We start from the raw sequence: 14,273 nt of genomic DNA, 5'->3' as shown, positions 1-14,273 counted from the left end.
AGCTGTGTATGAAATGTGCAGCATTAATAAGCTGCCTTGCCTTCGTCACACTGGAAGACATTTTGGCTTGTCGTAGTCAGAGAGGCACAGGTGTTACTAATAACATTAACTATGGCTCCGTTCCATTAAAGCCATTTCCCTCCACCTGTATCGATGTGCATCTCCCGTCGATTTGTCCGTGAAAAAAAAAAAAGAAAGAAAGAAAGCTGAGCGGAAGTGCTGGAAATTTAACAAAATGTAAATATTACAAAAAAGGCTGAGGTGGAAAATGTGATGTATGGATAATCAAAGCTAGACATTTGTCAGGTACATGCGAGTACCTGCATGCTCAAACAATGCAAGCAAGCAAGCAAAGAGATACAAATCGAGAATGTTAAAGTGGTGTTCCTGCCAGGAAACGACTTGTTTGTTAAATGGTCTGGTGTGTGGCAGAGCTGCCATGCAAGCTGTTCGCCCGCCATAGCAAGCAGGTTGGCATTCAAGCGTCTTGCCCAAGGATACTTTAGCACGGGATCGAAGCCCATCTATTACCTGAGCCACGGATTTAGTTACATTGTCCTGTTTAGTGTATCTGTTATACGCACCAATCGGCCACAACATTAAAACCAGAGATGAGTGACGTGAGCGTTAATTCAGTGTCCTGCTGGGAAACGTGGGACCTTCCATTTGTGTTATTCTGACTTGTACCACCTCCTGAAACACCACCACAGACCAAGCACTCCTCTCCATTGCGCCCCCATCCCGGAAGCCCCACAGGACCCAAAGGATTTGCTGTTAGTTCCATTAAAGCCTTTTGTTGTGATGTTCAAGGTAACAGGTGTGTATTTGTTGTTTTGTTTTTTTAATATTTCTTTTTGTTCAGGTTTGCGCATCAGAGTCGTATTAGATACTTGGCTAGACTTCGATCAGCATGTTCAGAACCGGGACTCTGAAAGTGACGCATTGCTAACAATCGCTATGTTTAGGTTGTGCTTTAGAAGGTCGAGAACAAATCCACTCGGCGTGATTTTCATGCCATTGAAATTCCAATTTAAAACACAAGGGTCTGTTTACTCTTCAGGTCCATTTCCTTTCCTTTTCGAGATGATTTTTTTTGCATCAAAGCCTCCTTCTGGAGAAGAGCAGCATTGTTTCAGCGGCAGCAGCGAGCTCATGCGAGGCCGCAGACTCCGCAGATAAGCGCATCAGCCATTACCGGGTCCCTCCTTCAGACCTATTAGGTCTTGCAAGGACTTCAAACACCAATTTGTTCTGCAAATAGCCCATTCAATTTGTGCCTGCCAGAAAGAGACACCTCTCTCCCTCTCTGCAGTAATTGAATCTTCAAAGGGACATTTTCCTCCATTTCTGTCAGGTATTAGAGTGATGAATAGCAAACGGTCATCCGAACAGAAAAGAGAGGATACATGTTTATCCATTTTCAGTTAGACGCTCATCATGCGCCTTGATGATTGCGAGGCTGGGAATTGAATGGCAGTGCTGCAGGATGTTCAATAGAGGATTTTCAGCCATGCTGATATCAGGCTTTTGCCCACTTGAATAGACAAAATTAGCCAGGTACTCATTACAACATCTAAAAACCCAAGTTTAGCTAATTAGAGACACTGAAGCTTTACAATGAATTTAAGGAGGCTATTAAATCTTCAATATTTTTATTACTTAAATACACCATACTGGAGCAAATGTCTCGGAAAATATCACAAATAAATTTCTCTTTCATTCAGCATTTAAATGTTGGTGATGATCTCTACATTACTGACTATGAGCAAATTTCTTCAGCTTGCCATGAGTTTCAAAGGGAGGAGCTGAGTGCGGAGGGGTCAGATGTACTGTAGCCACGCCTGGACAACGACATTTACATGCATACTGTACATACATGGTAGTTTTACAAATACACCAAGAGAGTGTTCATGATTTGTTTTCCACAAAATGCCACAGATTTTTTTTAAACCCCATCTTAATATATAGATATATACCACCAAAAAGAAAGAAAGAAAACCAAAAAACACATTCCCCTTTGACAACACTTAAAATATAGAAAGTGGAAACACCATGTTGCTGGGAAATGAGGATAGAAAAGGAGGAGAGGAAAAATGAAAAAGTCCCGGTTTCCCCCCAAAATGTCTTTAAACAAATGTGCAGAGTTGAAAAGCCTGCGCCTTTTAAACCTCATTAGTCTCGTTCCTTCTCTTCAGTCACAACATAGTCTCGTCACGTTGTTTAATTTTCTCCTCCCGTAGAGTCCTCTAGGATTCGGATCGGTCTCCCCCTTTTTTCACTTTTCTTTTTTCCCCCCCTTTAAATCGTCCCAAGGTCACAGAGTCCGCAGTGTCCCGATTCAGGTGTAGTAAGTGCAAGTATCCACCCACAGTTGGGGAAAAGCCAAGGATTGAAGGCTGAGCGCTGGGTATGAGTTGCAGAAATAAAAAGTCAGGTTACTGGTTGAGATGTGAGGAGGATTCCTTTAGGACAAAAGGGCCTGGGGGCACAGCTAAAAAGGCCGGGGTGCTGCTGATCCACACTGTCTCGGGTGTCAATGGGTAAGGGTTAAAATGAAGGCACACATCCTGCTTCCTGCACGGCTCCCGCCTAACACACCTGAAAGGAGAGGGCGATAAAAAATTTAAAAAAAAAAAGGGAAAAGTTTAAATGAGAACAGACATCAAGCCGTCATTAAGAGCATCAGTTCACAAAATGTCATAAATGTTTCACCCCTTGATAAATAAACTTTCCACCAGCTCCAGTGTTTAATTTATTGATCAGCCAGGCTTTGAAAACCATCTGGTGTCCCATTTACTTTGCATTAACTAAAAGTGCATTCATGAAGCGATTCTCTTTGGTATAATTAGAACCACGCTCCGACATAACTGCAGGAGGTGTTCAGTCCTTTGAAACAGAAAAATGCAGGGGAGGAAAGACAATTATCTGTCTGGGTACCAGCAGCATTCAACTTTTTCATCTTTCTTGTTTTTTTCCTCCGCGATTCGAAGGGGCGATTTACTTTTCCCTTCATCCCTCAAATCACTAGGAGGGCTTCAATCTATTAGTAATTGCAAACTCCTACTTGGGGGCTAATTAAAGTGACTGACGCTGGGAGGGTCCCTCTCCCCTGGGTCAAAGCAGCTCTGTATGAGAGCGGTAATTTGTCTGTTCTGAACAAAGAGATTAGGAAGAAGCTGGGAAGAAAGCTTAATAAATGAGCATCACATGTCCTACGCCATGATCGTGAACAACACCAATTATGTCACAGCGAAATCGCACATAATCAAAACAACGGTCAGAAGATAACCCTGTGACTGCTTCATTTTCTCCTCTGCTAAACCAGCTTCTATATTCAGGCCGATACACTGGAGCCGTATTGATTCAGAGGGCTGTTATCCTGCTGTAAGCCTCTGGTGTTTGAGGCTGTCGAAATTCTGTTCGAGCAAAAGAAATACAGTGTGATAAAGTGCTTGAGCGGCAGAATAATTCTCCTTATTTCACTCGCGCAGATAACAAAAGCATCCAGAGACTGTTCCCACTGAGCGATGAGTCTCTGTTTATTTAATAATTCGCTCTCTGCTATAATTAAAGCACCAGGGCCAATATTCAGATTGCATTTTAGCATCAATAATTCAGCAGTTTTCACTACAATTGATGTTAGTGCATAAATAAACAATGAGGCCTCATATTTACTACACCAGCCATGCTGCAAGAGACACTGGGGGTGGGAGCAAGGACTTAAACAGACATTTAAAATTAAGCTAGATAATGCAACGGCTTTCAATTTAAATGTGAGGAGCTCTTAGAGCTCCAAGAGCTGATTTGTAAAAGTGACAAGCCCTTAAAAGGCCTGTGACGTAAGGGGAGGAGGGATGTGGGGGGGCTTAATGGAGTTCTACCTCTCCTCTACTCACAGAACCACTCAAGGTGAAATGCATGCTCCCAACAATATAATTCCTCTTTCAGTCAGACTCTGACACACTCCAAACACCTCCCATATCTCTCAGTGTGCTCTATGTGCAGACAAGGTATCAATAAAGCTGCTTGTTGTGAGGCAATAATGATTAGATCTGCTGCAGGCACAATGAAGCTATCCTGAAGAATGAAGTTATCCTTCGTATATGATTAGGCCTTCTGTTTTGCTTTCACTGGAGGCATCGAGATCAAATCAGGGAAAGCCATGATGACAGCTTTCATGATATACATACTGCTGCAACTTGCTGTCTGTGTTCGCTTCTCGCCCCCACTCGGATGCACATTTTTGGCCTCGGAGTAATAACTTAACCCAGGTGATCCCAGGCGTGTTGATAGAAAAGTCAAATTCGGTTTTAAACACTCCGTATTAATGTTAAAAGTGGACGTCTGGCTCAGAACGGCAAAATAAATTCACAATGAGTCAAATATGTGTCTGCTGGTAACAAAGTGTGAGGGCAGCGGTACACAAAAACATCATTTTCGCATGCTTTGTGCTGACAGTTAATACAGATTTTCTAAGTTCATGTCCTCCAACAAGAATGATGGAAAAATCCATTGGCTGTCTAAAAATAAAATTCATCTCTGCTCTGTAAGATTTAATATCGGCTGCATGCCTTGCAGTGAAGTCGAATCGACGACATCAATATAAACAGAGTGAAAAATGTTGCCGTGAAAATTACAGATGTTTTTCCTTTTCCTGCTAATGACTCCGGCTGACTGATGACTTTTGCTGCTTGTCTTGTACTTTGAAATGAGACCACAAAGAACCGCGGGGCTCCCCCCGCCATCATGGGGGTCTTACCTTCTGGTCGGGCAGCAGCGGGTTCGTCTGCAGTGAACTCAAATGGCCGTTGATGAGCGCTGTGGGTCTGTCGTGTTCGCAGAACAGGCTGCCGTTGATGTAGTGGAACCGGTCCCCGGGGACGAGCCGGTTCCGACAGGTGGAACATGTGAAACACTGTAAACAAAGACAGAACCGATCTTAAAGGTCTTACAGGTCCTTCCCTGTAGTGTGTTTACATTGAACTTGTAAAGGAAGCTGAGGATAAAAATGTTGCTTAAGCAGGTTCCAAGAATCTTATTTGTGACTTGAGCGCCTGTGATCTCTAAATCTCAATTTCAATTAAAGGATCCTGCCTTTAAATTGCTCCTTAAATAAAGCCAGCGCACATTAAGATTTAGTGTTTGTGGAAGACACAACCATCATTTGGTTTCTAAATAGCTTCCCTGTTCTCAGTAATGTTATCAAGTAGCTAAAAAACAGACTTTTTACATTTTAACACACTAGAACACCACATCACATCTGTAAATTCAAAGATCTTGCATCTGGCATTTATTTCCTTACATCTGTCAAGGAGAAATCTTGTCACGTTGTTGATAGATATCATGCAAAATTCAGCCTTGGATACATACATGTGCAAATTGCAGTACTCTTATTTAACCACTAGGGACATCACGTCATGTCAAAGTTTCATAGCCAAGCATTTCTTTGTTTCTGTTGCAGCAACACCTGAGCCTTAATGCTGAAGTGCCAAAAAAGGTCAGATCCTGTAGTGTCCACTTTATTCTGCTCCACAAACAAGTCACCCCCACAGCCTCCCTCCTCCTGCTAACACGTCCAGCTTTACAGCTTTAAAAATGCATGGTACAAAAATCTGTTTTTCTCTTAATGAACAGCTAACCATCATTAACCGATAAATCAGTATGCCCTCATCCCGCCTAAACATGGCAACTTTAAATTTGAAATATAGTTGTTTTTAAGCACAGAGGCTTCAAAACCCAATGACTAACATCAGGGCAGCTACATCAATTTTTCATACGCAATCTATAGTTTTTGTAGAGACTTTGAGGCTTCAACCAAATATCTACACAAAATATTAATGTTTTCTCATAGCTAAGATCAAAACTGATCCTAGGTCTGTTTCATAAGTCTTCAAACACACGCTCACATCATTTTTCATCACAACATTTTAATACAGTGATGCTATAAAATTTCCTTTTTTGTGAAATAATATCAAAATGCTAAATGGATTAACATTACTCAAGAAGCTGAAAATTTTAATTATTTAACATGAGAACAGATGGTGATTAAATGATTAATCCGCTTATTGTTTTAGCACTCCAGCAGTTGGATTTTACACCAATTTGAATTCAAACTAAAGTTTTTGCTTTAATACTTTTTTGGATCTCCTGTTAATCATATCTCATTAGCCCTGCTCCGTACAGACAGTAGTCGCTATTGACCACAACAGAGACATTTTAAGCCAAGCACACAACATAATTAGTGTAAAGTTAATTCAATGTGATGCTGATTTGTGTGTTCTTCAAAGAGATAATTCCGATACTAAGGAAAACACTGTTATACACAAAACTGAAAACTAGGAGTGTGCTGATGTGTCGGTTGAATATCCGTTTGTTCAGCTGATTGATATCGGTATATTGGCAAAATGCTAAAATATGAAGTTACAAATGAAAGAAAATAATGGGATCACCATCAGTTATCTCCAAAAAAAAAAAATGTTATTTGAAACATCGGCCCAGGATTTCATAACCGATGCATCGCTGCTAAAAACAAAACAAAGGCTTTAAACTGTGCAGCACTCCAACTTCATCAAGTTCAAAACTCCAGAGAGGAAACTTGACTTTACCTTGAGATGGTACACATTGCCCTGTGCCCTCATCACCAGTTCACTGGCTGGAATAGACTGACCACAGGCGCTGCAAGCTCCGCTGTTCCCAAATAATCTGAGGGGGGGGAAGAAAGGGACGAAGAAGGAGTGTTACTGTGGAGCTGCTGTATGCATCTGCACAGATTTAGCCTTGTGTAATGGACTGTCCACACTTTTCTCTGCAGAGTGTGTGACTGAATGAAAAGTGTATCCGGCGCTAAGTTTCCCCCCAACTCCATTTCTGCCTCGAAGGGAAAACATACAGCAGAAGAAATAGAAAATCATCACAGTATCAACAGGAAAAATGAATCCAACACGACTCTGCCCTCCACAAGCATCTAGCACTGAAACTGCATATTACTTTGGCTGCACATTTTTTGCAGCCTAATAATAACGTGGAACATAAGCAATAAGGACCTAAGAGGATTTGATTGTACATCCAGGCGGAGATGTAGTGCTTTTGCCATTAGGACTCCTGTGAATGCTCCGTCAGTGCCGTGTTTCCATTAGAAACCCCGTAGCTACTCGGGTTGATATATAATGTGCATGGGTTAACCTTTTCAATCATGGTGTCAACACTTTAGATTTGCTTCTGCTCATCTCTTTCGTCCCTAACCTTCTCTCTCTCTCTCTCTCTCTCTCTCTCTCTCTCTGCCTCTTGATAATGAAATGCTTGCTCCAGCTTCCCTTCTATCTTCCTTCTGAGTCCACAATTTAGATTACTTCATCTCGGTGAGCAGCAAACTGAATGAAATTTCGATTTGAGCAGAAAGTAATTTACTGGGATCTGGACCCATTTGTCATCATATCTCACCGGGTGTTTGCTCTATCACTGCACTTTTCCTAAGCAATCAAATAAGACCACGGCATCTGACATGCTCCGGAGAGAAGGAGAGAGAGGGAGAGAGAGGGATGGAGACAGAAAGGGATAGGGGGGGAGTGGTTAACACTGGCGTGCGTGCATCAGATAAAGTTGTTTGGTTGGGGGGAAAAAAATTAACAAGCGAAAGAAAGAACAACAAGATCAAAGTGTCTTTCTGCGCAGACCTTCTTGAAGACATTTTTTATGAAATGTATTTAACAAAGAGGGAATAAATGCCTCTACCATCCCAACCATAACCCGAGCAGTTGTTAGAAAAACTGACAAACAAACAAGCCAGAGCTCTTTGCAAAGGGACACAGAAATGGCTTTCAATAAGGCAGCTTAGGCTGAAGCAAATTTTGTCTTGGCATCATTTGGAATGGCTCCATCAAAACTCAATTTCAGAAACTAATTAACTGGAGACCGTCGTCACAACACTGCCAATTCTCTGCTCTCGCTGGGACAAACATGACAGTGGAAATGAACATATATGCCTTGCTTTAAGACTCTTGTGCTCTGCTGCAATGTGTGTGTGTGGAGAAGCAAAACTACACTTTCCCCACAAGATGTTTCTGCATATCAAAGCCGGCTCATTCCGAAATTCAAACTTCGCTCAAATTGAAAACATGTTCCTCGTGCTCTTGTTGAATATGTTGCTCGAGGAGTTTCCTCCTGTGCGAAAGCTTTTGAGAGGTGAGGAAACAAAGGACAAAAGGAGTTTTCACCGCAGCCTTTTTACATTTGGGCGCAGTGTGAAACTCGTACCGGGTTAATTATTTTACCAGGGGATAGCTCTTGATAGTATTTGATTTAGGAGCCAAAGCCTTTAGGTGCTCAATTAAGTTGCTGCATCGGTTTAGAGTTGGGCTCTAATGGCCTCTTCTGCCAGTGAACTACAGCGCTGAGGTGAAGCCAACACCCCAGGTCAGTATAATTAAGGCCAAGGGACTCTTAATTGCAATGACACATCTGGTTTCTGCTTTTTGCAACAAAAAAAATCAGTTACTCACTACGTTTCTCGGGGATGGCTTTATCTTGATTTATCTGTCGTCTTCCGCCCTTGTGAATCTGTCTTAGATTAAATTAAATAACAAACAAAAAAACACATTTGGACCTGTCTGTTGCCTATGCAGGCAATGACTATTGGATTTCATTTCAGCGCTGACTGCCGGGTGAAATATAGCATAGCTTGCTGCGAGGCTGTCTGGTAAATGCAGACCTCATTCACCAAGGCCTTTGAGTAGGGTAAAATTACCCCACAACAATGATTTCTGCAACACAGTCCATTAAAAATGCCTCTCTACATCAGCAGCCAAAGCACCTTAAAAGCACTAGGCCATATTGATACTGAAGCGGGGCTTTGCATAATGGCAAGAGCTGCATTAGAGAAAAGGGTGGAGGGGGGGGTAGGACAGGGCGGGGTGGGGAGATTGCGAGGATGAGGGAGGGTTCGCGTGAATCTGTGATGTGCATGTGTTTCAGGAGGAGGGGGTGGGGGTGTGTAGGGCTGGAGTCGGAGTTTGGGTGGTGCTGGCGGTGGGGGATCAGCCAAATTACACTTGGTTAATTCAGAGTAACAGATCTGGCCCCAAGTGAATTGAAGGCCTTGAATTAATTCTGTTATGACAAATCAAGATAAACGTTTCCCCTAAATTGCATGCGATTTAATTAATTTCTGAGATCCCGTTTTTTTTTTTCCTCCCCTGGCCTAATAGTTCACATTCTCTTGTGCTGTCATAGTGCTTGAGTGGGCAGACTTCAAAGTGATATTAAATAACCAACTATTAGATTTACCTCACACGTTCTATTGGAAAAGTGCCATTTAATTACCTAGGCTTATTCAATTAAGGGGACACACATTCTCCCTGAATCCAGCAGCCACAAGTAAATTAATTCTCCCTCTACTAGCAGCCCACAGAAATAATATCACCTCCAGCTTAAAACAACATGATCCCTACAGCAAACACAACTTTGGCTTTAAGTTAAAGCTTTTGGGGACAAGCGCTGCATGAAAAACAGGGGATGGGTTATCATCCCAGGCCAGGCATACGACTCAACTCCCGATCAGTCAGATGAGCATTATTAAATCAGCTGTATGGATATAAAGCTGAAGCTGCAGCTGAGAACGTATGTTGAGCTGTTTAGCACTCTATTACAAATATGAATCTGCCCCTTTAAGATGAAGAGGGGGAAAAAAAACAGCAGCAAATGGCCTTCACAATAATCCCTCTTCTCTCTGTCTTTCTCTCTTGCTCTCTCTCAAAAGCCAATTTGGTTAATTAAATGTTTTGTTTGCAGTGTGGCTCTCATTCATTTCGGACACGTCATTGGGAGCGGATACAAGCCAGGGACCAGATCTCATTAGATAAAACCCATCAGGACTAAAGGAAATGGAGGGGGACTATAATTAAAGCATTTAATTGTGTAGACTCACTGTCAGATGTTTTTTTCCTACCCCGCTCCTGTCTTTATCTCCACAGAGATCTCATGGTTCCATAATGTGCGTTTTAGCTCTTCCACCAAGCATGCTCTCATTACAAGTGGAAAGGTGTATCCACATTTTCCCCCCCTTCCAATTTTAATTACGTTATAGTCCCATTATGAATGAAGTACCCCATTGACTTCCCCATCCTTTTTATGAGGTGGGTGTGAGAGCGCACAGGCGCACTTTAGATTTTGAATTATCCGTGCAGATTTGATAGCAGCGTTGTACGTTAACTGGAGTGCGGTTCCATCCATTAGAATATGAGCATGCATTTCTATTATATAACAATAAAAGCAGACTCTCCGACTGTCTTGCATGAATAGAAACTCAAGTTTAGCAAATGGCTAATTGATTGGCTTAAAAATCCATACCAGTCTAGCACATGAGGCTGAGTCAAGGATGCATGTCAACTTTCAGTAAACTGCACCTTCTCTCGTCACTTAAGACTGCTCAACATGACCAGAATGAGTGTCATCAACAAGCTCTGGTTGGGTGTCTGGCACACCTACTTGAATATTTAAAAAGGCTCTCTTTGCTAATTAAATGATCCTTTTTCCACTGTATTAAAAAAATTTAATAAAACAGCCTTCACTGAACACAGATCCTGTCCGTGTCTCTTGCAGAGCTAACTCAAGTCATTTAGGACCAGTTTTCTGTTCTTTTGTTGATTGTAAAACAGGACAGACCGCATTATGACCTGCACAGACTCTCTCCTTTTGCTTTGTGCTCTGTCAACATGGCGCCACGTTTGGCGTCTTTCAGGGCAGGCCAGAGAGCCTTCAACCAGGATGCCTTAATGAGCGCTGATGACGTTAGTACAATTTGAGACGTGCAGGAATGCACCAAACTTTGCGGACGGTTGCATGACCATGACAGATCTACATCAGCTTAGTCCTGCTTTTAACTTGATTTAATATCACAGCCTAATATAATCCAGAAGAAAAGTTCTACGGGCTATGAGAAGCACAATTTTTCCTTTTAAATTCATGCAAGATGTTTAAACATCAAACTTGCTCAGTAAGGCTGCACAAGCAAAATACAGAAAACTGAACACACAACCTGGTGATTTCCTCACCTGATGTAGTCGTTTCTACAGAGGATCATGCCACTTTTTGTGTAGCACGATGTGCCGATCTCACCCAGCTGGGCCTGGCAGCAGGAGCACTTGAGGCATCGGCTGTGCCAGTAGCTGTCCATGGTGTAAAGGAGGAAACGGTCCGCAATTTTGCCCCCGCAGCCGGCGCACCGCTTCCAGGACAGAGAACCTGTGCCCACCGGTGGTGGCTGGCTGCTGCCTCCGGGATTCACCATCGTACCTGAGAACACACAGAAGAAACCATGACAGGTTGCTGTTCAGACTATTTTTTTTTTTCCTTTTACACTCAAGGACTGCTTTGTACACACAAGGGTCAGGACTTACACAGCTATGAGTTGACACATTTGTCATAACTGATCAGTTATCAGCTGTTTGAACATGTTGTATCTGCAGCTGCGAAGCCCGATCTCTGCTACAAGACAACCACGAGTCACTTAGTGAATTAATCTGCCCTTGATCTCTACGCTGTTGCTTCATCAGACCTCTTGTGATGAATGTCTATTCACTGATAACACTGTGGGGCCAGAGGAACAATTACACAGCATGGGCCTTTGTTGAGCTGTCCTAATGGCGCACAATTCCTCACTCTGCAAAGAGGTGATGTCCACAGCAAAACTCAAGGGAGTGAGTAAAGGGAGGCTGATGTTTGGCACAATAGTTCTGATGCTGCATGAGCCTTTGACCTCAGCCAAGTATATGATCACGCATCTACACCACAGCCCTGATACAGCGATGTGCACACGCTGTAATGATGTTAAATGTTCTAATCTACTGAAATGCAGGCATTTGTTTCACCCACCAAATTAATGTGGGTTCTTTCAAATGTAATCCTCTCCAATTTGGTCAGGCAGCCTCGCCTGGATAAAGCCAAATCTATGTTGAAAGACAGGTAGGCTAATTAGAGTTAGGAAGAGGGAGGGTGGGGGGTGCACAGAGAAAAGCATTCAGTAAGCCCATTAGCGATGGCTCTTAGGGACAAACCACAGCGTACCTTAGTGCTGATTAAATCTAAAAGGAGATGAATCAAAAAAGCCGACCTGAAAGTGACTCCCGGATAAACAAGACGGGGCCATCATCAAGTTTCATTCAGAGGAGTTTCCTTTTTTTCCGCTGAGGGATGGAGGGGACGGGGAGGGGAAGAGGAGGGGGGTGGCTTTTAACTTAAATGGGCTAACTCAAGTAATTACACGGGCAAGCAATTTGGAGACCAAGTCATGGAAATAGAAGAGGGAGCGAGAGAGACGGAGGGGGGGAACATATCAGACAGCCATGTGCTAAAAGCTTCTGTCCGCTGCCTGATTTTGTTTTTGAAATAGAAAATAAAAGAAATGCAGCTTCACATCTCAATTACTACGAGCTGAGTCCTTTAAAAAGACCAGTGTAATGTCCGCTGTCACATCTGAGCGCAGGCATTCCTAAAATAGACACAGGCGGACTCAAAACCGACTGTTTCCACTCTGAAAACTACGGACAATTGCAGGTAGCATATATACATATAAAATATATATATACAGCGCAAACACACAGAACAGCTGTACCAGCGGCAAACACCCACCTCGTTTGTCTCCTTTCAGGGTAATGGCTGTAAAGTTGACGGCTTGAATGGCAGGTAGGCGAACAGGTAGGCTGCAACAACAGTACCCCAAAAAAGTACAGGTAGAAAGCGGACGCGACACCGCGCGCGGTCGTCGGCCTCCAGCTCCGCGCGGCAGCGAAACCCTCGAGCTCGGCTCTTCAGCAAGCAAATGGAGTTATCAGATAGTATTTCCACTGGATGCTTCCCGTTTAACTGCTGCTGCCGCTTTTAGTGCTCTTTTTCTCGCTGGAACAAAAACGAGTCCATCACAAGCCGTAATTACAGGTCTGCGCATGCCGTTGTGTCCACAGAGCTGGAGAAGTGCGTGGAGAAGAGGGAGGGAGGAAAAACAGAAACACGGAGGCAGGCAGAGAAGCTGTAATTGACTGTCCTCTGCTCTGGTCTCTGGGTCCCGTTAGCTGCTTGTTCTACATGTGTCGCTGACAGGAAGAAACCTCCAGTAAAAAAGCCCCTTCAGCCGCGTGACGAAAGGGCCTCGGCAGCCAATCCGCGCGCGGTCCATTTAAGAGGAATAACAATTCTGGCCAATCAGAGGGAGGCGAGACTGACTCGGACACGCAGACAGAGAAGGATGGAAACGGAGGTGAGATGGACCGAAGAGAAGAGACACGCAGCAGTCCAACGTATACAAGCCAAATCAGGGGCAGAGACGAGATTAGAGCGGATTTATACGACAAAGAAAATCCGTAGAATAAGCTCAGTGTCCTGTTTAAGGAGCTTCAATATCACCGTGATAAATATATTATCTCTTCTAAACGTCCATAATACTCGAACATGGAGAGATTGCATATGAAGCATTGTAATAATATACAGATCAAACTGTCTCCATTGTCGGGACTACTGAAAGCTGCATAGCAACATCCTGTAGGCTGCATTCATCTCACGCCCGACTTTAATTAGTTGACATTCAATAACTACTTAGTTTACCGAGGGTGACTCCAACCTCTGGGAAATATCAAGCCCCCCTAATAGCTGCGTAGTGGCGCCATCGTCTGTCACTGGAAAAAATCGCAGCGAGGCCTGCTGTCGTTTACAACCTCATTAAGCCTCGGGTCATTGGTTTCAACACCTATTAAGGCTAATCTGCAAGACCTGATTTGGCTGAGATCCTTTTAATTCCTTCAGTTTGAGTTTTTCCACCATCACGTGACACTTCTGAGATCCCATCAACTGAAGGTGACTGTAACGCTTTTTTTAATAAAAATGAAATGTATATGGTGGCGACACCACGACAGAGAGGCGGGGGGCTGCTCTCCTTGTAAAGAAAAGCTGCAAACAAGTGACGTCTTCAGTTTAACCAAAAACAGTTGCTATTGGAGAAAAGTTTCCCTGTTTGAGATTCAGCAGGCTGAGTGGTTTTACATGACAAAACGGCTCTCTTATAAGATGCCCCTGGCTTCATTAGAAAGACGTCAGATGTATAAAGATGATCTTTTTCTTGACTTTAATTGTTTAATTATTCCTGCAGCTCCGAAGAGATCGCGCTGCATCAAGCTGATTTCCCTTTTGGCAAAGCCGGTGCTACTCCGCCTTGGTTTGAGCCACATTCTCCTGACATTCTCATCAAGCCTCTCACTCAGCAGAACAAAAAAACCCCACGGAAGATT

At 43.2% G+C, this 14,273-nt stretch overlaps 1 protein-coding gene across 1 annotated transcript; it reads right to left on the bottom strand.

Annotated features, from left to right (window-relative positions):
- Positions 1-1,649: 1,649 nt before the first annotated feature.
- On the bottom strand, positions 1,650-13,127 carry lmo4b (LIM domain only 4b). The gene is made up of 5 exons (XM_086282850.1): positions 12,625-13,127; positions 11,049-11,289; positions 6,606-6,702; positions 4,760-4,915; positions 1,650-2,598 (listed from the first exon to the last, which is right to left on the bottom strand). The coding sequence occupies exons 2-5, from the start codon at positions 11,282-11,284 to the stop codon at positions 2,590-2,592; spliced, it is 498 nt and encodes a 165-aa protein (XP_086138976.1). The 5' UTR covers positions 11,285-11,289; positions 12,625-13,127; the 3' UTR covers positions 1,650-2,589.
- Between the last annotated feature and the right edge of the window lie 1,146 nt (positions 13,128-14,273).

Source organism: Aulonocara sp. 'chitande type north' Nkhata Bay, linkage group LG23 (genome assembly GCF_057382095.1).
Source record: "Aulonocara sp. 'chitande type north' Nkhata Bay isolate Kocher_YH1m ecotype deep benthic linkage group LG23, A_spYH_male_GT1.1, whole genome shotgun sequence".
Taxonomy (NCBI): Eukaryota; Metazoa; Chordata; class Actinopteri; order Cichliformes; family Cichlidae; genus Aulonocara; species Aulonocara sp. 'chitande type north' Nkhata Bay.
The sequence above is the reverse complement of the archived record's forward strand: the minus strand, read 5'-3'. Positions and strand labels throughout refer to the sequence as shown.